At 30.7% G+C, this 26,824-nt stretch overlaps 1 protein-coding gene across 4 annotated transcripts in view; it reads left to right on the top strand.

Annotated features, from left to right (window-relative positions):
• The window catches only part of LOC148235096 (uncharacterized), a 165,394-nt gene that overhangs the window by 915 nt on the left and 137,655 nt on the right, over nucleotides 1-26,824 (top strand). For 3 of the 4 annotated variants that reach the window (XM_088186424.1, XM_088186425.1, XM_088186426.1), the window contains exon 2: nucleotides 12-356. In XM_088186424.1, the coding sequence (XP_088042550.1) occupies nucleotides 77-356 (280 nt within the window). In that variant the 5' untranslated portion in view covers nucleotides 12-76. Of the gene's footprint in view, nucleotides 1-11; nucleotides 357-21,807; nucleotides 22,005-26,824 lie in introns of those variants that run through there. The other variant, XM_088186427.1, reaches the window with a different exon arrangement.

Here is a 26,824-nt window from a genome sequence, read left to right as displayed (position 1 = left end):
TTTTGTGATAGGTGTTAGTTTTTAACTGGTTAAACAAACGATTACATTGATTGGCTTTGCGCCTAAGTCTTGCAAAATGACTATCGTGATGTTACACGCGTTTCTCTTTTCCGTTGTGCTTTTGAGTTTCTCACCTTCGAAATGCGAAACTGTGGATTCGCCATCTTTGGAGCTGAACGAGACACAAGTCGAGGCCGTAAAGAGTGCCATGAGGCTCATGCTTAGAATCGAAGACATCCCGGAGACCAACGGCAAGGGGGCTCTTGAGAAAGCCTATAAAATTCCAAAGCACATCTTGGAGCTTTCAGAGAAGATCGACTCCGGCGAGAACATCAGATGCATCGGCCCAATCAAAGGTTAGTTAAATTATTATTTAATAATAATCATAATCTGAAAAATAACGTTAATGTTATTGTATTAAATTTTGGTATTCTGGTTTAATATACTATATAATATAACCAGTAAAAGTATATATATATTTTTTCGATATTGGCTACGGATGCCATCGCGATCTTACTTGTATGTGAGCGTCTGACGTTTTGAAGAGTCTGTCACTCTTCATCCTCGGAGACTAACATAATCAGTTAGTCTCCAGGGATGAAGATATATATATATATATATATTCATTTGTGTTTTGTTTCAATATTTGTTTAATTTATTTAATTTGCCAGTAAGCATCCAATCGTGACATTGAGCCATTCAATTGACCACAAAAGAAGAATTTATCTTTCAAGTAAATTCCTGTCACATTGATTGGCTGTCTTTGTGACTTATTTATTGTCATGGCAAAGGAAAGGCGATTTAAGGATTGCCTCAATCATATACGAGGTGTGTAATACAGGAAAAAAAACGAATGTTTTCATTTTTATCAAAACGTATTTATTAATTATTTAATATTGATATTGTTTAATTCTAAGTAGTCCCCATAAAATATAATATAATTATGCTAGAGTTTATTTTAATTTGGAAAAATATCTAAAATATACTATTTGGTTATATCAGAGATTTTACTTCATCTCCTCTATGCTCAAAATATGTTGTCCGCTTAATGTCCTCTTTATCTGCGGAGGCAGGAAAAAGTCGCAGGTATATTTTGTGACTGAGGCATCACGGCGGTGTCGATTGTGTCTAAAAATTACGAGTTAGTAGTGAATAATAATAGTGGAAAATACCTTGAGTTGTTACCCTCACAATTAAAGTCCTTTGGATTACTTTACACAAAAAAATCGTAGTAAACTATGCCTTTTTCGGGATTTTAACCCTTTAGAGGGTGTGACTTCGCAGCCAGTAATATGCAAGTGGAAACTAGCGAGAATTTTATTAGATTATATTACATATTGCGACAGACTATGATAGGCGAGATCGTAATTCTCCGAGCGGTGGTGGAGAAACTGGCGGAGGGATGATGTCGGTGGAAGATCTTCTGAGTTATGATTGGTGTGGCAGCGACAGTATTTCTCTGCTGCGGTGCTCGTATGGTGAAGTCCCTCTCAGGATGTGAGCGTTCATGACCGTATTTCGTCCACTGGCTTCGCTTCTTTATGTCACTTTAGAAAGAGACATATTGTGCAACGGAAATGTTTTGGCCTTACGGTGATTTTTGTCTTCCGGTGATATATTGTTTCCCGTGACTGTATCGTAACAAAGAAATATTTATTCAATGCACCGGAGAATCCTTGCGTGTTATTTATGGGATTTTTTTCTAGTCGTAACGAAGGCTTTGTGTGGCACTATCGTCTAGTTTAACCTTATTCGAGGATGTGATCCCCCATACCAGTATAATGATAGAATAGTACGGAGAAACTTGCCATTCGATCGAACTTGACGTGCTTTTTTGTTCTTGGTTTTCTATTAAGACGATTAAAGATTGGTTTCGATATCATCGCATGGAATGACTCGTTGGAGCGATTTTAATCAGAACCATATTTACCAATTGCTCTGCAATTTTTGTTTTTGGAACGAATTTAGCTGCTACTCGTTTTATACACAAGACAGTAATTTGGCTATTTTAAAGAACAATATCCATACAATTTTTCACATTTTCATCAGTGGTTGATATGCTAGATCGCTCTTTAATTTTCATATTATCGTCATATTCGATATCTTTATGACCTTCTTGGAAACGTTTACATAATTAATTAGCCTGTATGAATATAGCATTCTCGATAAAAGTGCACTTCAATGCACATTATTTAATTTTTAATGCACTTTTTTAAAATAAATAAATCATATGCGCGACAATATGCGTCGTTAATACTTGACCATTAAGCACAAACTACGTGTTCCATATGGGTAAGATTCCAAATTTTTGATATTTTTTATATTATTTTTATTTACACCTTGTATGTAATTTCTTCTTTCACAACTATGACTTCTGAATACCAAGAACTTAAGGGCATTCCTGGGAATTCCCGGATTTTCATAATTTTTTGACATGTTTTTTCATATTTTATTTAACCAGAAATTATAACATACTGTAATATAATTACTTACACGGGTTCTTTTATAAATATAGGACTTATTTAATAAAATACAATATTTTATTTTTTAATATTTACAATATTGCGCATTTTAATTTATTAATTATTTTATTATTATTTTTTATTAAAAAACTTAATGTTATTATTTGTTGAAAAGCTAATATTATTTATTAGAAAGCTTTTAAAAACAGACCATTATAATAAAATCAGGTACAAAAATTTTAGTAATTTAAAAACTCATCTTTAGTAAATGATAGTTTTATTATTATAATTTTTAATTACTTATTTAAAAATGTCAAAATAATCAATATCCGCATAGACAAAAAAAAATCAGAATAAATGATGAGTGATACTAAATTTCAAGTTAAAATCGGTTTATTGTTCAAAAGATTTTAAATGATGTTGCTGATGTTCAAAAGAAATATTATCTGTCGGTAATCTAGTAAAGAATCAGAATCAAATCAAAGGGTCTGTAAATATCAAAATATCAACATTATTTTGACCGGTGATTGTCAAATATTTTAAATTAAAATATTAAATATCGAGGACCCAAGATAAACATTCTAAGATCAAGATATCAAAAAACACTGGTATACCAGGGGTTCTGTTTTGGTTTATTCCTTCCCGGGACGAGTTCAGATTGGAACACTTTTCAACACCAACCACGTATCATTGCACCGTTTCGGTGCATCTAAATTCCTTAACAATATAATAGGGCTACCAACTTAGAGTTAGATTGTGGAAATTCATTTAAATGCATTTAAATGCATACAATAACTCAAATTGATAATTACGTAAAATAACTGGACCTAGAACTATTCCATTTCAATCGTAGACTCAATCATATATACATTTAATATCTTGTATGTATGACTTTTTCATTATTTTTTGCAACCAAAATAAACATAGATTAGGGAATTTGGTTTACAGTACGATTTCAAACGAATGTGATGGTATTTATAAGTATTTAATGTAAATAATTCTATAGCAAAGCAAGGTTAAAATAATATAGAGTATAAATATTATCGACGTAATATAAACAAAGTGCTATCTTACGAGGCGCAGTGTTTACTTTGGTCGATAGTGTATTTTATACACAACGTGTCCATTGTGTGATGAACATGAGGTAGAAACTTTTTTCATAATGTACATACATATATGTTACATAAATATAAATTTTAGGAGTAAGTTATAGCGATTATGTGTGTAAAATTTAAACTTTTAGTCCACACCCTTTTTTACTATTGGAAACTTTTGCTACTAAATATTGTTTTGATTTTTTAATGATGAAAATACAAACATATATGTATATGCTGTACTAAAAATATATACAACTTCAAAAATGTTTATTTGATAAAATTTTACTTGCCATATTATTATATTTAATTTCTAAGTATAGATATCAAAGGGTTATGTTTATTGTGATCGTGATGTTTATGCTTTGTTCTATATTTATATATAATATAAAATATAATCTTAGATTTTCTGATTGATGAAGACAAACGACCGTGAGATAAATAAAATGGGACTCGCCAAGCTTTTCTCTTGAATTTTCACATGTCGGTGTGAGATGCAATCCAATGATGACTAATGTTAGTTCATAAAGTATATTTAAGTTTATAATATTAAAATAAAGGTTTATGACACACAATAAAAGGATGTACAAGACGAGTGTAACTTTTGCTATAATATAAATTTATAAATACGATGTTGCGTAGCAATATCATTCCAAAGATATATGTCTTATTTAATATAAATAATTTTCATGACTACCTACAAAGCTTCGTGATATTTTTTCACAACTATTATTCTTATACCAAAGTTTGAGCTACTACAAAAATATTTTAGGTACCTCTACATTTTATTATGGTGGTAATTAAAAACATTAGGGCTAACATAACAAATACACTGATGTGTAAATATGAGAGATCACGCTTTATCAATTCTGATTAGTTTTTGATATTTATATGGCATAATTTTCCGAAGAAGATACAATTTAGCATCTTAAACATATTTATTTTTTAGATAAATATGTACATGCACATACAAATTTAGAACTCTGACGTCATTGATATTCTGAAAGACTTAGTATTATTGACTTTCTCTTATAGAAGACAGTTTTCTAGATGCTGCTTTTTTTAGAGGCGCCTACCATATTGGTTTGAGCAATTAAGGGCGAAGCCCTGGCGTCGGGACATTGTACCTTAAATAAAGCAGAGTTTAAAATGTTTTATGGCATATTTGATAAGATAATCATGTATTTCACACATAGATATATCTGATTCTTACAGCTAATGTATTAGATATTTATGATACTTTTCGATATTTCAATAATATATTTTGTTAATTAATAATTTATATAAATAGCTTGAAAAGTAGTAGAAGTATAGTATCATATAAAGCATATATATTTTATTTACATTTTTTGTTCTTAATCAAATAGGTTAAGGAGATATAAATTAACTAAAAAAATAAAATATTTTAGAATATATTGCATTATTTATAGCTAAAAACAGCTATATGCTTTAGTTTTATTTATTATGGAATAAAATAAGCACCAAAAATGTGTGCAAATATATTTATTTATGATTGACAGGTAAATATTGTAACGCAAACTTTATGTTACAATATTTAATTGTAAATATTGAAACAAAAATTCTGACTAGTAAAATAAAATATGTATGTATATAAAAAATAACTATTCAGTGAAAATAATACAACACAGTTACTATTATTGTCAACATGAAAAAAAAAATTGGATTTATTTTTATAAATAAAATTTAGAATATTGCGCTAAGACTTAGCATTAGCGACATATTTAGCTATACATTTTTTACAGTATAACATAATAAGTCACTCAATATAAATACGAGGCTAAATAGTCCACTTTATTGACCGCATTTTTTCTACCTTATCTAAAGTAGCATTCTCACGATTCGGCGATTAAAAAAAATCAGTCGGACGGGTCCGACCCTAGACGTATAATTATGTTACTCTACGGCAAACACAGATAGTCAAAAAGGATAAACGCGTCCTTTCGGTGTCCTAGCATTTTTTGCTCACTGTTTCTCGACTTTTGCGAACCAAGCATTCCGTTGACTCTTTGTTCTAAATGCAATCGTTTCAATGTCGTTTGACATCACGTATGTGCAGTTTGAGAAGCGCCAGCACGTCCGGAAGCTGTAAATTAAAGTTCTTACGTACCTAATGAAGCATATGGCACCCCGGCGAACGCTTACAAAATTTCTTACACGAGCACAAATCGCAACTTCGATAAAACGATAGGAAATAAATATATAAAGTGTTTTCTAAGTATGCTACGTGTGATGTAGATATGTATATATTAACTGTGGTTCATTAAATTACACTTATGTGTATTCAATGATAGCAAATTTCTGAAGGGCGGTGTCGACAATCGATGCTAGGTGACTTTCAGCTCCGCGTTGTAAATTACTGTAGGAGCTGGGAAATTAACGATTAAAGTTTATACCATTAGATTTTTTAAATATTTTTATAGTAGTAAAAATAAATAAATATCACATCAAACGAACAGCATATTCTTTTTAGGATGGAGTCTTTGCTTCGGCTGTGAAAATACTGTCTTTTCGTAGTTTACCCATTGTATTTTTCGATTAATATTATTGCACATAATCCACTTATAATAACAGGAAAGAATTCAGCAATAAAAGGTATTTTTCTCAATCTATAAGGATGAAAAGTGCAGATGTTTTTCATTGTTGTTGAGTTCCGATAATTCGTGATTAACCCTTTGACCTAGTTTAGCTATTTTACCAATATTTTGCAGGTGCCGATGGACTACTAAATGGGTCGACTAAAGCTGCTCGGATAATATTTCTACCCATGTAGCACGATTTACATTTAATTAGCTCACAGGGACTTCTTGGCTTTGTTTTATCTTTAGATCAAAAACGCTGGAAACCGTTAAATCAATTTTGATAAATCTATGTACATTCGATTGCATTTGTGATTGATTGCTTTTCATGATAAATGCTTTTTCATGCCTATAACCTAATTATTCGGCTAGGATATAGAATATACCTTTGTAGAAGATGCATATAGTCTTGAAAATTTAATATACAACTAAAATATTCAGGTGAGAATTATATTTAACCAATTTTTCACAGTTTTATAAATTTTAAAACCGTACTAAGATGACTTTATTTAAATATATATTTATGAAAACTACTTACTCAGTCAATATTTCATAGTTTTTTACAGAAATATGTAACAATATGATGCAGTTAAAGTTTTATATGTATATATACATATAATACATGAGCTCGTGAACTTTTCAAATGACTAGTGTATTCACATTTTAAACAGTGAATTGTACTTTATTTAACGAAGCTATTTTTAAAGTGTATGAAATATATATTCATAATAATTAAAAATTTCGTCAAAAAGCTTTTATTCTCAGAGTTCCAATTTTAAAATCCGGGAAATGGTCAGATGAAAATTCAACCTTTCGTTTCCGCCTGCAAATAAGCGAATGAAAAATCCTACATTTGGTTAATCGCAAATATGAAATATTCCAACGTTCGTTTCCCCTTTTTCGTTCTGGGTTTCACGTTCTCTCTCGTTCTTTATTATTATATTTTATATTTGGTTATTTTTGTTTTCTTTAATTAAACCCAAATTCTCGGGGGAAATTCTCGGCGTTTAATGATGAATTACGTTTTGGTGGAATTCTCGTCTGCGAAACGGCCGAGTGAACTTTTACGATCGAAAGTTTTTCGCGGGGTTCGCCCCATTATTATAAACGTAAAAATCGCTATACCAAAGTCGCGATCTCTCCCTTTCATCATCTCTTTCCGTGATTTATTGTAACGAGTGTAAAGCGATAAAATATGGCGATATAATTATTTTTATTATCGTAAATTCGCGCAAATGTGCAAAAGTTATTGTCGACGGACGAAATAATTTGATTGCAACTGTGAAACAATGTTTAATGTATTTTTTTGGAAATACAACTTTTCTGTCAGCTTAGTAATACTTACTTTGTATTAAGTTTAGGAAATAATAATTATATTTTGAAGTATAGGATTAGCTTAAACTATTTTATATGTAATAAAGGTGAAAAACATCACTTACTTTACGTTCATATTTCGGAAGCGATGGGCCTGCCATGGTCACGACATCTGAGTAACTTTTGGTAGTATACATAATACAATGGCATAATTAATAATGCATTTACAGAGTTCAAATTTATGTCAGGGCATACAAGATAGCTACGAATAACTTTCTTTGAATGGCAATTTGTGTGATACTTTTTCTTCATTTTTTTTTAATATGTCGAAAGACGAAAATTTCTTTTTGCAATTTCTTCATCACTTGCGCTTCAATTGCAACTAAAAATAAGGTGTTTTTTTTAAATATGTTTAATTGAAAAATACACTTTGTATATCTTCAATTTATTTTTTCAATTAAATTTTAAATGTAAGTATAATATATACATATCTATGTATATTATATTACTTATATTGAGACGTGTGAATTGTTATATACACTTTTATTTTTTATTTAGCAGTTTTATTAGCTTAGATTATGAGCCTTTAGATATGTATCTATTTTAGAGTGAATGTGTTTTTTAAGTGAAGTTATATTTTCACTAGTATACATATTATTTCACTAACTGTTTTAGTGAAATCTTATCTGAATATATTTTCACTGACAGATATTTTATTTCTACTGGCGAAAATATAATATAATAAGCGCTAGTGAATCTAGATGCTGCTATAAAATGTCTATGAAACCTAGCCCAAATTATAGTTGGTTTTTAAATTTTCAATTGTCAAGTTGGGTTACCTAGTTTAGGTTAGGTTTATGTTTTATGATTCACAACTTTTAGAGTGAATGTTTATTGTCACTAGTATACATATAGTACACTAGTTAAAATGTGTCAGACAATTGATTTTTAATTTCACTGCTCAATATCGGTGAAACTGTATTTATTTACTGCGTGATGTACACGCACACATACGTGTGAATTTTGGCCCCTAACAGGTGATGTGTCGCCCTACAACCATTTTTAATCAAAATTCGCTGGTGGCGTACAGGATTTAACAAGTGCGTTACTAACTGTCAGAATGAGATTACCATTAAAGTCACTTTTTAAATTTGGTGCGTCATTAAACTAATATAATTTTACTAGCATCCATCAGATAAATTATATTTTTACTAATGGAAATATATTATTTGTGTATCTACCGGTGAAAATGTATTCCGATATAATTTTACTGAAATGTCAGTGAAAATATATTTTTACTGGTACACATTAATTATATCAACTATATTTATTCTTAAGGTTTTTAAGTTTAAATGAAAGATAAATACATTTAAAATATATTTGCCTTATTGACTTATTGCTACAAAAGATAATGCTAGTTGAAATACGTTCATTTTAATCATCGACAAATGTACGAAAAAGTTAACGAATTGATTATTTGATTATAGTCAAGTGGATAACTATGGCCCTATTTCTAGTTATAATTGCACAAAATCGCGCCTATTTTATCACAATTAGGGGTTTCAATACTGGTAATATCAGTATTGGGGCAAAACTTTGCTACTACTGGTATTATAAAATAAAAAACGGGTAATACCGAAAATAAATATTTTTTTAAATCCGTACATTTTATTTGTTGAAAACGATATCTTCATTGCTTAAAACTGTTAGATTAATAATTTAAATAAGTAGTTCATATAAGTTAGAGGTAGACGATAGTATGTTTTAGCTCTAGGGTGAGTGACGTTCTTTAGGCTAATGTTTAAGCAGATACATACAACAATAAATAGTATATGCTAGAACTAACTAACGAATGTCTGAAAAACATATTTAAGCCCCTTCTCTGCTTTATTTTTTGAAATATTTTGATTAAACGACTGTTGATCGAAAAATTAGTGAATATTTTCCATTTATTATTTTAATCATACTAAAGTAAAAACGTGTTTAAAATTGAAGATTTTTACGAGCAAGTGTGAAAAGCTCTGAAGATTTTCGCGTTGGGTTAATTGTGCACCTTCCCAATGGCGTGGTTCGTAATCTAAACATCTTCAAGTACCGTGACGCGGGAAACTTAACCAGTTAACCGTAAACTTTGTCGTTCTACCTCCATCATTCCGGGAACGGGCGACAGGGCAAACAATGTCTGTCCCGGATGAACTTTGTCATAACACGAACGAAATTCGGCATGAATTAAACCGCGACGCGAAAAGTGCCCGGAAAAAACAGTCTAAGAACCTTTTACGTCGTACGAGGGACGTTTTAACAGTTGCAAAACAATATATAATAAAATAATAAAGTTTCAGAGCTATTCAGCAAATAAAATATACACATGAAAGTGAAAGTGCTATAAAATTGTTTAATTTTTAATATTCAGGTAAAATAAGCCAGATAACTTCAACGCGTGCTTTGCGATTAAACTGTGCGTAATTATATGCTTTATTTGTATTCTGTATTATTTACTGTGTAAACCTTACACGTAATATTTAATTTAACTTGAATCTAATAGCGGTGTGGTGTCGATTCAAGGTCACGTAGAACTTCGTAGACGGGCGAGCTGGTCGTCTCAAGTGGCCGGGGTGAACTTTTGTGGTCTCTGGTCTTATGTTTAACCCTGAATAATGAATTAAATATAAATGTACTAATGTGATAATGAGCCCTTTATTTTGAATTTCAAGGAAAGTGTTACCAAATCCATAATGTTACATTACCAAATCCATAATGTTTAATACTGTTTATGTCATGTATACAAATTCATAGCGCTTCAATAGTAATTGCGTTTTTGATAAAGCATTTGCGTAATTGCTTTCTTTTATAATATATTACATGACATTAACACGTTTTTTAAGGCTTAGCGCAATTATTTAATATTGTGCAATATGGTCTTCCGTGTTTTATTGATTAGCTTAATTGCTTTGTGGGTATTTTAGATTTACACAAAACATATACTTAATTTGATTATTAAATCAGTAGCGGCAGCCTAGAAAGTAGAATGTGAGGAGAGGGTTGAAAGTAGCATAATTAAAAATATATTTTATAAAAACACTGGTTCTTACAACGGTTTAAAATGTGGCAGTAGAAGAATAAACGCACGTGTCTCTTCTTGCCGTAGTACTGTGTCGTTATAGTCTTAAAGTTGTATCAAATATCAGATTAAGCACTCGGGATTCGTGATATTGCTTTAAAATAAGTGAAAATTGGTTAGTCTTGATAGATTCGACGTAGCTCTGCTTGGTGTAACTTTCTGGATGATGTAGTGAAAGTAAATTCATGAATAAGTGTCTGAACTTTTATAACTTTAAAAATTAGTATCCAATGTATTTTACAGCCCTTGATCTTTTTTCCCAATGTTGAACATTCGGGGCGGAACCAGATTCTCTGCTATTGTCTAATATATAATACAACAGCGTGAAAAAAGCGCCTAGCTAAAAAATCATAAAAAATTAAATATATATCTATAATGTATGGTTGAATTTCTCAAAACATTTTATGATTTATTTATGGGTATAGGAAGATTACATTTTTTTTAAATCTCGTGAAAAAGTAATAGTAGCAAAAAAGCGCATATAAAGTAGCAAAGAAAAATCAATCATTCTATACTTTTAAATTATATACAAAAAGTGTGAATGAAATAGTAGATTTACAGATGTTGAAATGTTGTTTTTAGTTTTTTTAGATTCTTTAAACATATGTATAAAATTTCAGGAATTAGAAAGTATCATTGTCTGTGGCTTATTTTACACGATTCATTATTATAATTATTATCAATAATGGCATCAAATGATGGATAGTAAAGGGATCCAACGTTTTAAGGCTGCAGAGGGTTAAAAACCATTACTTATATAAAATTAAAAAAATACTTTGGATTCAGATAAATTTATTATTATTAAATAAAATAAACTATTTCTTTGAATAGCATTTCAAGCATCCCTTTACGTATTAGTTTTTTTTATAAGTCGTTCTTCGTATCGATTAATCATCGCTATGTAAGAATTTCCTGTTATGCAATAACATTCTAGTAATACAGCAGTTGTATAACGAATATTATTATTACCGTTAATATAATATAATTTGCGAAAACGGAGCTAATCAGAGTTATTAATTAAGTGTATTCCGATGTGCGCTATTGTGTTTTATGTATGTATATATACGAGAATAATTGACGTCGATGATTTCGCGTTATTAAACCTTTGTAGAGGATGTTAATATTAATTTGTTGTTGTGCCGCAAATATTTAGGACACTCAAGTGGCAACTTTGACCTGGAGAGGCAATGGTTTCTCTCAAAATAAACCGCATAACCCTCATTAGAATAGTGTGGTATCATATGAATATGTTTTATCATAGATAAATAATTATTAATAATATAATTTTTTTTTTTCTCTTTTATATGATTACATGATTTTGAAATAGGATTTATTAATTATAATATATACCTTCAGCGGTATCAACATCTTGCTATTTTGCCATGTCTGCAATATGGTAAATTAAATTTATGCAAAGTAGAGAAAATACTCAGAAGCTCAAATATGGGGATATTTTGACGAAAGCTATTCAGCTTTCCGCCCTAGAATTGAAGAGGCGAATATAGGTTTATATAAAATTTTACTTGGTCATTCTGACGTAGTACATACATATATACATATATATACGTACATATATTTTGGTAGCTCTAAAAGTAGTTGACTTTAGTACAATACAAATAAAATGTATTTTAATTATAAGGAGGTTAAATGATAAGATATTTATATATAATATTAGATTTTTAATGGTTTACTCTAATTTAAATAAGTAGCGTTAGGTGGCTTCTTTAGTTAACCCAAATATTGAGCAAATATTGAATCGTGTGGGTTGCAAGCTGCAGCCGTCTCCAAATGGATTCGCTCTGGATTCCGGACTTAGCTGGACCAGTGGATACCAAGAGAGAATTGGCAACTTCTGAGCTCTTTGCTGGTCTAGAGTTGAGTCTGCCTGCTCTTGGTTGCAGTCTAATTTGGAGAACTCTTAAAGATCTGATGATTTGAATTCCGATGTAGATGTTCAAGTGTAGATACCAGTAGTGTCTGGAGACTACCTCTCAGAAGTTTCAATATTTAATGAGAGAATTGTTGTCCTGTTTTGGTAATCATCACATAAACTTATTAAAATTAAATATTTTTATATTGAAAATATACACTATTGTATAAATATTTTTGGCTATGTCATACATACTCTTAATAGAAACATCGTTAACTATTTTTAATGAAATATAATATTTTTATTATAATAAATTATTTAAATGTCTTCATCTGCCATTGAACTAAATATGTTACATATGTTTAATTTATGATTATTTCTACCATAAACCAAAGATATTATTTCACTTTTTTTCTACGGGGGTGGTGGGCAATAGTAGGTCAGTCAGAGGTTGTATTCTTAATATTTATATTTCATCATGATTCACAGTATTTCATTAAACGATATGCATTTTTCTGGTCAAATTCAGGGAAACTGTTTAGAATCCACTGCAAAAGTAATAAAAACGTGCCGTCACCGTCACAGTTGAAACGCTCGGTTAGCTGGGGTTCATATTAAGACGTTTAATAATAATATTACGACTTACGATAGGTGATAATCAAATGAAGTATATCTAAACCAAATTTTGACCAATGGGAGAGCGCAAAAAACAATTATCCCTTCTCAGCAGTCAAAAATCCACGTCAAAAGCAATAAAATCGTGTCCACACTGCAGTGGCTCCGACACGATTTTATTGCTTTTAACGTGGACTTTTGACTTTTGAGAAGTGATAATTGTTTTTGCACCGGTTTGAATATACTTTGACTAACAATCTAATATTAATTTTTATTATTTATGTACATAATTTCGCATTAATAAAAAATAACTCGGCAATTTTAATTTAGTATTTATAATCGATTTTTCCCTCTAACATTTTTTTTAATACCATTACTAGTTGATATTTTGGTAGAATAGTTACAGATCTATAAACTTGAGTCATATTTGTGATAGTATTTATATCATCAACGTTAATTTGTATTTGATCTTATAGAAATGTTCCAATTAAGATGAAAAGTTTATTAAATTCATCGGCTATTTTTTAAATATGCTTAAATTTTAAATAACATTTTTCTTATTTTCATTATTATTTTATGGAGTATTTTTGATAATTATTTAAATTTTTTTCCATATTTTAGATTAATTATTATTAGCATCATTAAACATTTTATCATAGTAATCTACATTTTTTTCTCCGCTAAGCAGTTACAGCATTTCTGGGTTAAGATAATACTAGGTTTTAGCTATCATTTGTGACGACGAATATTTTTATTTTTATTCAAGTTATTTAGATGCTCAATACACCATGAAACGTTGCCTATATTTTTATTATATAAATTTTTATCAAGGTTTTAATTTATATCTACTTTTACTTGTAGCACTTCTAAATTTTATTTATAAAATTATTTAATCTTATTTGACAAAAATTAAAAATTCGATGATTTTATCATATTTTGTAGTTGTTAAATTTATATATGTTTTTAATTTGTTTACGATGTTTGATATTTTTTTCATATTAGTTACACATTATTTAAGCAATATATTGTGTCAATTTATTTTTTCCTATTAAATTTAAATTTGCCATAATGTGATTTGTCAAGGAATTGGTATTAGTGCTAATCCTTGTGTATAAATATTCGAGAATGTTTTTTTTTTTTTTTTAAGGAATAACCCGAGAATTTCTGGTTCAGAATCAGGTTTTATTAGGCTGGGGCAAAAGTTCGCAAAAATGGTTGGTCTGTGGTAATTTCATCCACAAATGCACTGAACCAAACTTATCAATTTATATAATTAGTTATGTACTTTTTCAATTATAATATTATACAAATCCATGTTTCTATTGAATATAAAGTATAATGTAGCAATAAAAACAGTATGGAATTATATTTTTTTTAGTTTTATATAATTCCTTTTTGTTGTCTAAAACTGAAGATTAAGTATATAAAAAATAATAAGCAATTTAACGATTTTATATAGGACTGCCAGAAAGTTATGGTGGAGCGTTATGCCGTCGTGTATAATATATTAAAGTTTTAATACGCTGCCGTGCAGGAAGCACGTTAATAGTTTTCCGATACCCGTAATAAAGTATCCCGAGTGTTTTGCTTCGTGAAATTTATATAAGCAGTCCTCCTCTCTCGGAGGTCAACTTTATTGGCGCCGAGCAGATCTCAAAATTACAACAAAGAGTAAGAGAGAGATAGGGAATCCACTCGAAAACAGCTGACCGGCGTGAGCAGGCAAATAAGGTAAGCGCCATTGTGCTGAAGGGTCTTCGAATAGGACTTTGCAAATTACGAACCCTGGCCCTCGGAAGCACTCCAGCTATGGGTGGTAATCCAGATAAAAAGTTCCAGCGCAAATTTCCCGGCTCGTATCCCCAATTTCTAAGAGCAAACAAGAGCGATTTTTGACATAATCCTGAAAAAACTGTAAATTACATCCTGTTCACCAGATGCGACTGCTCGCTTGAGATAAAATGCTTCTGGTTATATTTTCGGACTATGTTGTCATTAAATGCCCTTAAGTATACTTTGTTACTCTCACACAGTTTTTTCGAGTGAATTTTATGAATTTATACAGTTTTATATATGTCAATGTATAAATATTATTTTTATTGATGCGTTTAAGAAAAAATCATTCTTAATATAATTCTCATTTAATCTATTAGATTACCTAGTAATAGCGATATTCGCTCATTACTACTTTGCATCGATAAATAAGCAAGTTTCTTAAGAAAGCACACTGATTTCGCCTTCAATATAGAATCAAAATTGTAAAGAAAAGCATATTAAGCTAGTAATTGTCATATTTAGTGCATATATAATATATCTTAATATGCTATAAAGCTGTAGCATAGCAAGGATTGCAAGTCGTAATATATGTTAAAACCTTAAATGAACCCTAATAATGTTTTTTTTTAAAACAACGAATAATACTGTAATTAACTTACTGTGTATAGTTAGAGTTTTATCACCATTAAAATTAGATGCATACACATTGCTGCCAATTTATGTAATTTGCATATAATCGTTCTATTTTTATAAAATAATTAAATATTTATGAATTCGCGAAATTTTGAGCAAGCAAAGTGAGTTCTATTAGCGATTCTGAAACATTTTGTAACATATTTTTTAAAGTTAAATGAGTTTGTCAAAACTTTATAACTGATTTTTTTATCAACCGTCGGTGACGCGCAAAAGCTCAAAGCGTTCACTTAATTTATATGGATGCGACGTTATTTTGCTAGTAAACGTTCGTTCATAATTAAATTGTATTGTTGTAGGGGTCCCCTTTTAAAGGTAATTGATGCATATTTGTGTCCGCAATTTCGCAGAAAAGCATTGCCGCGCGCGGTGTACGGTATCCATTATGTGCGGCGGCAAAGTCTAGGAGCTTTGCCAAAAGCAAAATCGAGCTTTTAAAGCGGAAAATTAATATTGAGATGCGAGAAAATTGTTCATGCGACGATATTTCTCGCACTTGTGACGGATATCCGAAATGCCGCTCGGAAACTAGCAATTACTTGGAATCCGTATTGGCAATAATGTATAAGTTGTACATACATATGTACTGATATATATATATATATAATAAATACATCATTAATGTAACGGTTAAAGTTAATTTGGATTTATTGCGTAGTAGTAAAAGTTTTAGTTAAAATCCGAGTTTAAAAAATACATAATATATATGTTCCTTGAAAGATATAGTAGCATGTTTTACTAAAGCTAAATTCAATTCAAAGTAATGTGATAAAAGTAAAATTTAGGTAATTGTAATATTTCTAAGACACAGTAGCGATTCTAAAAAAATTAAAAAGCTAGAGATATTCCATGAACTATTAATACTATATTAAAAACAATATACAAAAGCTTATTTTAAGCACTTTACATTAATAATACCACAGTAACTCTAATCCGACTTAAAGTATGTAATAAAAAATGGGAAAACTCTTTGCCTTAATCTTTAAGAGTTGAAACGCGTAGTTTTAGTTTAATTGAATTGAGGGTTCCATATTAGACGTTTTAGGGATTAGGATTTAACAAAAATATACCTGTAATTAGTTTAAAAGAGGCATTTCTGTAATATTTACATAAATGTATATAGAGTAAAAGGCGATTCTTCAGAAAGAGTGCTACATGACGCAATATTGATAGAAATAAAAAAATAGTAACAAAAATATTATTTTGTGTAAATTAAAAAAATACATGGGTTCGAATCCCATGGATCTTAGTGTTTTTCTGGGAGATCAGAATTAGTAATTTTTATATTATTATAATTTCGATCGATTATCACAGATTAGGTTTATCTAGATTTTCTTGAACTCATGGATGAATATCGTAATGATTCATTTAAATCGAGCTAGGTCGTACATAATAGGTATTGAAAATTCTCAAATAATGAGCTGTCGCGGGTGCCTGGCGGACAAATCCAATCGTGTGTGGTGAGAAAAGTCTGTCCGCTGTCCGTGCTCAAAACGAACGCACCCGATGGTTTTAGTATTTTTTTTTAATTTGTCCCTTAAGTGATTTTATGACCGGGCCATTTCGGCTCGCCGTTATTAATTTGCGCCAAAGTTGCCGCCATCGGTAAACGTCTAAAATAAGATTTTAGTGATAAAGTTTAATTATTTTATGACTCATCGGTCACTCAATATTATGACCATTGAAAATATATTTTTTGATATTTTTTTTTATCAAAGACAGTGAGACATAATATATTATAAATAAAATTCGTGTGCTAAAAATAATTGTAAACCATGTTTTAACGCCAATCGCCATTAGTTACTCTTCTAATACTGTAGAGACAGGGCTGCATAGCTTGCAGAATCACAAATATTTAAATCTGATGTCCGAGTTTGCTTGTGTGACGAGACTCGGACAGATCTGTCCTAGTGTCCGTCGGACATATCTGTGCGTGTGTGCTTAGCTATTATCTTATAGGTATTCAAGAATAAAATAATTTTAAGATTGATCAAATAGTGTAATATTGTATGAAATAAGTAATTAATTAGACAATTAAATTTAACGTATTAGCATTATACATACTAAATAAAAAATATATGTATAATAATAGTTTTTGAAATTAAAAATGAGCTTTGGTATTATTGTAACTTCCATTGCTTGTTAAACATTACAAATATTATTTTTTCACAAAAAAAATATACCGAATTAAGATGGTTTAGTTTAACAATTAAAATATTTACAGATATTTGCGCTATATTTTAATCATAACATTATATATTGTTTTCATACATAGGTGATGTAGGTAAACTATTAAAATATAATATTGATTAAAATTTTACTAATAAATATGCTTTATATTAAACATTCAGATACTGTAATAAATTATAGTTTTGGTATTATTGTAGTGTCACTATTTCATTACAAAGTTAAAATTTAATATATTTTAGAGTTGTTATTATTAGTTAAAAAAATGTTTTTATTGTGACGCTTTGTATATTTTAATCATTGCCAAAAAGGCATTCAAGGCTGTTTATGGAGAATATCGAAAAATGTAAGTTAGATTGGAAGACTGCCATGAGATCAATTGCCGGCAGATAAATTAGCAATTCGTATAACAATGAAATTGTAAAAGTAGGTTTATTTTTTTGCGCGTGAGAAACCAACCATAACTTACATATAATCGGCGGGCTCCAAATGTTAAAGACAGAATAAATCTAAGTAAAATTTACGCACGAGCGTTATAATCTAAATAATATGATATTAAGTCATAAAAGTCAGCAGGTCGGTAGCCCAAAGAACTTTTAGAGTACCCATCACAAAAACAAGGGATTATCGTGCATTATGTTTGAATAAAAATACAATGACTTATTTCTCGTGCAGCACGTTAATGATTAACAATAAACGATTCAATCATAATTTTCAAAAGGATTTGAATCAAAATTGTTAGCTTTGACTCACAGACGAAACAATTACCCCCAGATCAGTAATTGGTCGTGGTAGCAAGTGTGAGCGAGTTCTATATCTCACCTGGAGAGACTATATAGAATACTAATATGCATGGCGCAAATAAGATTCACTCTAGACGTTTATTCTATTCGTCAAGAGTTTCATAAAAGCTTGGACAAGATAAGTTTGTACAAACTTGAGATAAAGAGGAGACTGACCAACTTCAGATAATCGAAGATCGCAGAAGCGACCGCTTCCCTCTTTACGTCAAACTCTGGCCCTGCTTCAAATTCTGAATTCAGAGTTTAAATTGCTTCGATGACGATTGGATCATTCAGACGTAGACATAAAATGATGATCTCACGTATATGAATTATATAGCATGTACGATTATATTTAGCAAATATTTAGTCTTAAATTAAAAATAAACATCCCTGGTACAAATGCATGATAATAAAATGATCGATGGCCTGATTGAGTGATAGAGAGCTTAGGACTAAGTATAAAAGTGGAGCTAGCTCGTGAAGGTCAATATTCTCATGATATTGTAAAAGTCAAAATATTTATATGTTATATCTGTTGGGGTACGGGACGAGTTTAAATGAATAAGCATAGATATTATATGAGTCGTTTTGAACCTAGTTTCGTAATATTAAGATATTTCATATCTAAAGCATAGTTTATGACAACATATATGTATATAAGCATTCAATAACGTATTTTTTGCACCACTCTTTAATGTTTGTATTAACATATTTTTAACCACTTTATATGTAATATACATACATTATAAATATTTTAATTATTATTTAAATCTTTTTTTGTTATATATTATTCTAAAAATATAAGAGGTTTTTCCGTAAATTTCACCACGAGGACCCCGTTCTTCACGCTCTACCGCAAAATGATAACGAAGCATAATAAAATAATTCACGTGGCCAGTCCGGCCGTAAACGTGTCGTTACGAGGGACTGCAGTCATCGTATAACGGATCGTGCGTTAAACGAGGACGCACAAAAGCGTGGCGAAAATCCTTAAAGTAAATGACGCGATTTGGAGAAAAACACGCAGGAAAATGACTAGGGAAAACGATCTTCATTACGGTGGGAAAGCGGTTAGGGTGAATTGAGTGCGATTTCTTCATATTGTTACTATGAGCTGTCGATGATATTAGGAACTAGATGTGAATTTGAATACTTGTGTGTGTTTATTCAATTTAAAGGCAAGTTTTGATCGTAAGATTTTAATTGTAAGTTTTTAAAGTCGATTGTAAAATTTTCTCATTAAAAAATCTCATAGTTGGGTAATGTTATTCTATTATAGTCATGGCAAAACATTTTAAATTAATGTACGCTGCTTTAAAACATATTGATTTAATTTAACATTTTTTTTACTTCTAAAACGAAAGCTCTGATCTGTACAACGATCACGTCATACACGCTTTCGAACAATATATTGATTTTTTCTCAATAAAATTCATTCCTGGTATACGCGTGCCACTAAATATATTATTAAACCTAGCGTTTCTCGCAGACAAGAGCCACCGTAGCATATCAAATTGGATCCTTTTTTCTCCCCAGAACGCAAAATCGAAAAAAACGTACGAGACGATATAGACATCGAACGCATTGTCACGCGCGTGATTGACAACCGCGCGTGGTAGACTGACGTGAAAAATATTCCTTTTCGCATTTTTTCCGCAATTTGTGAATGTATGTCGGGAGCATTCGTGTTCAGAATCCATTCAACGGAGGAGGCTGTTTAAGTATCTACAAGTCTAATGGGAGCGTGATGGAGCATGTAAGGGGCTAGTTTGCCGTTCAACTTTTAATACTTGAACTGCACGAACTGGCACATGTTACTCTCGCAGGAAGCCGAAGGTGGGGTGCGCTTGTTATCGGCGACTATAAAATGCCTGGATAAGTGGTGTACACATATGTATATGGAAATGTATTGAAGTTCGTATGTGACATGTGTCGCGAGCAGTGTAGAAAACGTGCAGTTTAGTGAGAATGAGTTTCTTGATTGTAACATCATAGAATTTCAGTGTAATTTTATTACGATATTTGTCTGGTTTTCCTACTATTAATATTACATTTCTATTAATAAATTATAGATTTTTAGTCTATGAAACAGACACGTGACGCAATATACGTAACTGTTGGTGTCACTATTTAGTTTATGTAAGATAAAAAATAAATTAGTTTTAATGGGGTTTTAAACTAATTTCAACGACGATTATGGGTGGTGCTTATAATAAATTATAATTATTTTTGGAAACATATTGCCGTTGTTTATTAAATTCATTTTCAGGTTAAGGTAATTTTGTGTTTTTTGTTGTGTTTTAAAATCATTGTTTCCAAGGATTTCAAAGGAAATCACTTAGGGTCATTTGATGCGTTTCACATATTTTTTTAATGGAAAAAATGTTTTTAGTTTTTAAACAGCTTGAGGGACAAATACATTTCGAAAATCAAAGTCTCATTGTATACGCAAAAACTAAATTCACAAATTACATTCAAGTAATGATTTATTTTTCAAGTAATGTTTGTCGTATTGTTACAAATGCAGCGTTCATATGACGGTGCTCATTTGACGCACGCTCTTTTGACCGGCCGTCATTAACGGAAATATTTAATTTAATAAAATTAATTTTTACCATACCGGTGACAAGTGCTTCTGTAGAAAGCTCATTTTCGACAATGAAAAGAATTAAAACATTCAATAGAAATAGTCTGTGAGAATAGATTGTCAGCTATTGCATTAATATCAATCGAAAAAAACTTTTCAGCAAATTAAAGAAAGACAATATATTATATTATGCGGTTATTGTTGACTTTTGTAAGAAGGAGCGTCGAATAAAATTAATTTTCAAGAAATAAATACATAATATGTTTATAAAATAAAAAAAATAAATTAAAAAATATAGTTTCGTTCCCCCTCCCCCCTACATCGTCATTTGAAAATGTCGTAAATTTGGCACATATAAATTAGATTTAAATACTATTTTTTATATAAATAAATTTCAAATCATCGACATTATACGTTTAGAAGGTCAACAACAACAACAAAAAAGGTGACCTTCGTGTCACTCGCAAAAAAATAAATCGAATGAGAGATAGATTTTCTAAAAATAAACAAACAACTTGCAATAAAATAATTGGAATTAGAGATAAACATTTTAAAAATAGACAAATTGTCAACCTTTGATAAAAAATTTTTTTTGTAATCTGAGATGCACGACATTTCAATCGTTATGGTTTATATGAACATAACACGAAGCATAACCTTGAACTCGTTTGAGCTTGTTTATGCTCGAAATATTTAAAAAAAATTCAGTAGCTATATGACAATGGTCATTAACGGTCGTGTTACATTTTTGTCGAATAAGTGTTTTTATAATAATATCCCTTTCGATGTTTTTAATTATAAAGTTATAGTGGAATTTAGTGTATGTGTTAGAATTAAGCAGTGTATAATTGAAATTAGTGTTTATAATAGTGTTGACGCGCCCGCACAAACCGTCACGTCAAGGTAATGTCTTTTTATTCATTTTCTGTTATGTGTCTTTCGAATATAGTTAACCCTTTGTGCTCGTAACTCGAAATCCGAGTGTATTCCAATTTACGTCGACAAAACTTGAAATGCATTTATTGGCTTTGTGTTTGAGCTAATTTTGCCAATTTCAATTTATTAATAGTAAAAAAACTTGTGGTAAACACATCTTAGTAATATTCAATTTTTAACTTATGCAAATAACTCAATAATCTTAAATTTACGAGTGTAAGTTTATTGTAAAATTTTTCATCGGTACATGGCCGGATCGAGCCGTGTTAAGACCGAATAACGCTTACTTGACAGTTTTACGTCGTCAATTAAACTGATTTTTTCCTTCAATGGGTATCTATATTTTTATGATATGGGATGAAACGAGATCATATGCTCTAATTGTGCATAATTGTTACTTATTATTGTGTGTCTGACGTCTGTTATGAAGTAAAAAAATTAGAAAATTTAGTATGACGGAAAAAAAGAGCGAGATGCAAGCAGAGCTCGCTATTTCGCTCTATTAATATCAGCGATTGACAACTGTCGACCTGGGTATCGACATTTTTAGCGGCAACTCAAATGATAATATTAGTCTCTACACATTTAATGTATTTTCGAGCTAATAATGGTTGTTTAAGGAAGTGACGATGAATTTGATATTATTCGTTCTAGTCTTCGTTTTCGGCAGAATCTAAAATATTTGATATTAAAATTTTCTAATTTGTAGTTTTTTAGATATAGCTTAAAATGCAATTATTATTGCTATCAAACGTTTTGATTATGGATTGGTACAGTCCATTTTAGTATAGATCTTGTACTTTATATTTGGCGTTAACATTAAAACTTAAGTTGCAATTTAAATTGTATTTGGTTTTTGAAAATTTATCATATTTTTATTACAGTTATGTCAAAATCACATATAATAATCGCGTTAGGATTTGTGTACATTGACTGATATAAACATCAGCTATGCATCTCTCTGGCGAACAAAAATGTTTAAGACACTAGTTTCACTTAAAATCACCCAGATTGGACAAGTGATCGTGGTCGTAGTGATCAACTTGGCTCTCCTTCCCCTTCTCCAATTGAATATAGAGAAGCAGTCTCCTCTTTAATCATCCGATTTAGTCTAGCTAAGCAGTCAATTTGAATCTCCAAGAGTTCAATTGATGTTTAGGAAGACAAGCATAGCATGTATCTTTATATGTATCAAACTTTTTAATTTGTAATATACGCTTATACCGAGATATTGAATCAACATTGTTCAATATTCTTGCACATGTACCAAACGTGTTCTCGAGACGTGAAGCACTAATATAACTATGTCGCTAGAGACTCCTAACCAAGCTAATTACATTCAATAAAAACGTATAAAAGTATGTAACCATCATTCTGACCTTGCCTTTTGAAGTCGTTTCATCAAGAGCATTTCGGTAATTAGGGGCTAAAATACGGTTGACCACCAAAGCGTGAAATTTCTCTTTATCAGCGGCGACGAAAGTGAAACTATTTACCGTGGATTTGTCCCGGGGCTAGGGCACAAAAGCGTTTCTTGACGAACGAGTGCTTTCGAAAACCCGGCGGCTGATATAAAACCGCTTGGGATATTTACACAAACGAACGAGAAATAAAGGCGAGCCGATCGCTCAGGTACGCTTCGGACGCTGACAAATGCGGGCCGCCCTTAATGCTGAACTAAGTGATGCAAAGAAAACCCGCTTTAATTTATTGACCCCGTTTCCTTGTGCGGTGCTTCAAAAATATCCGCATGTCGGCTGAATAGATGGCTTGGGCGGTGCTGAATGTTTTCAGTCAATAGAGCCATTCAAGGACTTTGTATTATTAGTATGTTCTATTGACGAGAAACGTCTGTACGGATTAAGAAAAAGCATACATACATTAGCCGATAAAAACAGATATACTTTACTAATGCTTTCATTGAAAGACTTCATTAATGGTAGTTCGCCTCGATTAATAATATTTTGTATATTTTGTACGCAAGATAATTATCGAGAAAATATTACACGTTTCTAGCCTTTTATATTAAAAAATCACTTTGTTGAATATCTTATGATTCTATAATGGTAATAAATTATATATGAGCATATTTATTATTTCCTCAAAAACATTGTGAATTGTTAGCTGAGACACTTTATCGAAAAAAATGGAGTACTGTCACCAGTTCAATCAGAATTTCGATAAAAACACTCAACGGAGACAGTCATATAACTTATTAAATCAAATTAGACAGAATTAATGGACGTTAAAATAAAATTATTTGTGCGAAGTAACTGTAATTTAAAGGAGCGCTTAAAACAATTATAGAAATATAAATTAACGAATTATATGTAGAAGTATTAAAATGTTTCAAATACTATTTAACTAATAGAAAGTTAAAAGTAATACTTTGAGTGAAATTGAGGTATCCCATGGAGTACAGCAGGTATCGATGTTGAGTCATATTGAAATGATATTATGGATATAGTATGAGAGTTTATAATTAATATATAAATGAATATATTCGCAAATACTACTAAATTAAAATTTGAATATGACAAATACTTTAGAAATAAAATAAATTGCAGTGAAAGTAATTAATTATTATTGAATATATGTAGTGATATTATGTGGGAAATATATTATTAATCTTGCTCTATCCACGCAGTAGTTTTAATATTATGTCCAGCTAACGCAGTCGCGAGATATTTCCCCTTTCTTAGATTTATAAAACGTTGTTTATTTCACTGGTTTCGAGTCGTCTTAGCAGGATAAATATCTGATTAACATGAGAGGCATCTTAATATACTTAACGACGGCAGACTCCTGATTCAACTCATACAGTTTTTCTCCCAAAAATGCTCAAAAAACTTTCTCAAGATCAGTTAGTCGAAAGCTTGCAGCTGCTGATGTTCAATATTCACGTTTTATACCTACTAAGACTGGTCTTACTAGAGTCTAATATGGACGTGTTATATTTAATCTTTGAACGAAACACTCCCTTTGCGTATTTAGTACATCAAATAAAATTTGTACAATTTACCAAAAAAATTTTCAATGCCGTCATATTTACCACTCTTTTTTATAGTTAATAATATTTTTTTTGGACTAATCTTTTATTTGCTTTTTTTGCAAACGCCGAATTTTTCTATAGTCAAACAAAAATTAAAAAATCTTTTTATGGATTAATGTTGACAAATGTAGAATTCACAAACTATATATATAAAAATGTAAGTGATTTTTTCAGAAAAAATTTTTTTTTAAGGGTAATTCAAAAATCAGATAATTTAATAAATAATATTTAGTGGACTCTTGACATTTTTGCTTATTATTTCAACCAGGCTTAAATTTACCGAAGTTTTTTTTCACGTCGCCATATTTACCACTCGGTATTTTGCTTACACGTAAATTTTTTTTAGGTTAATCTATCAGCTGTTTTTTTGCAAACCGAATTTTGCTATATTCAAACATAAATTAGAAAATCTTTTTATGGATTAATGTTGACAAATGTTTATAAGTAAAAGATGCTTATCACGCTAGTGAAATGTTATATGCAGGTTTGTGCGGCTCAGTGGCAAGTATGAGAGCGATGTGAATGATATTTGGGGGTTTGTGTGCTTTCACTTTAATATATGCTGCAAGTTTTCTCGTTTTAATCTTACGTCTTAGCAAAGAATTGCTATCTTTAATTGCTATTAAATGGATGTTTTTTCCGATGGTAAAATAAACCTTAACGTCTTGGAAACTATTAAGCACCAAACCCAGGCTATTGTTTTTATGGAGTGAGCTGGAGATGAATTTGATTGATAGTTGGTATTAAATTATTTAGATGTATAAGAGTAGGTCAATAAGTTCTTACAAAACAATATAAAAACACATTTTTTAGGTCCATTTATTTTATTTCTTTACATAGTCTCCTTTTAGCTCGAAACACTTCGGTCAGCGTTTTTCCAACTTTTTCAAGCCATTCAAAAAGTAAAAATTAAAAAAGACTATCAAAATAGACTTCTATTTCGGCGATGACATCCTTGTTTGACGTGAATCTTTTTTCGGCGAGCCATTTATTAAGTTTAGAAACAGGAAAAGGGCAATTTAAAAAAAAATCGAAGCGTAATTCATGCGTTTTCGCCCGTGCACTGTCTTGATGGAAGAGAACTTTCTTCTTGGCCAAAATAAAGGCGTATTTTCCTCATTTTTTTATTTTACCGGTCCAATAACAACGCATACTACTCTTCATTTATCGTTATTCCGGTTTCCAAGTAGCCAATGTGGATGTTAAAACCTGTGCTCATCACCATGTCAGCCGATTTCACCGTCTTTGCTTTCTTTGGAGTCGGATCGTTTCCAGAAGCCCACTGTTTTAACTGATCCTTTATCTCTGGAGTGCAGTGGTGGATTCATATTTCATCGACGCAGAAATTTGTTTGAATTGCGATGAAAAAGCACCAAACTAGCTATTGAATCGACCACACGATTGCATTTATTCTGCAATGTGAGCAAACGCGGCACGCATTGTGCCGATATATTTTTTATACCCAATTTTGTGTGCAAAATTGAAACCACTGACCCATGTGATAATCTTGTAGCCCTAACAAGTACACGCACTTTGACTCGTCAATCACACATTACCATATCGTGGATTTTGTCGATCATTTCCGGCGTAGTCACCTCAAGTAGACGTCACGAGCGATGTTCATCACTTGTAGATTTACGATTACGTTTTAACTCATTCACCCCATTGTAAACAGTTTTAAACGCTGGTGCAGATGTGCCATGAACTTTATCTAGCTTGGCTCTGATTTATTTCG

Source organism: Plectrocnemia conspersa, unplaced genomic scaffold (genome assembly GCF_051122295.1).
Source record: "Plectrocnemia conspersa isolate PC_06_02 unplaced genomic scaffold, ASM5112229v1 ptg000005l, whole genome shotgun sequence".
NCBI classification, from domain to species: Eukaryota; Metazoa; Arthropoda; class Insecta; order Trichoptera; family Polycentropodidae; genus Plectrocnemia; species Plectrocnemia conspersa.
This window is presented reverse-complemented; position numbering and strand designations above follow the sequence as displayed.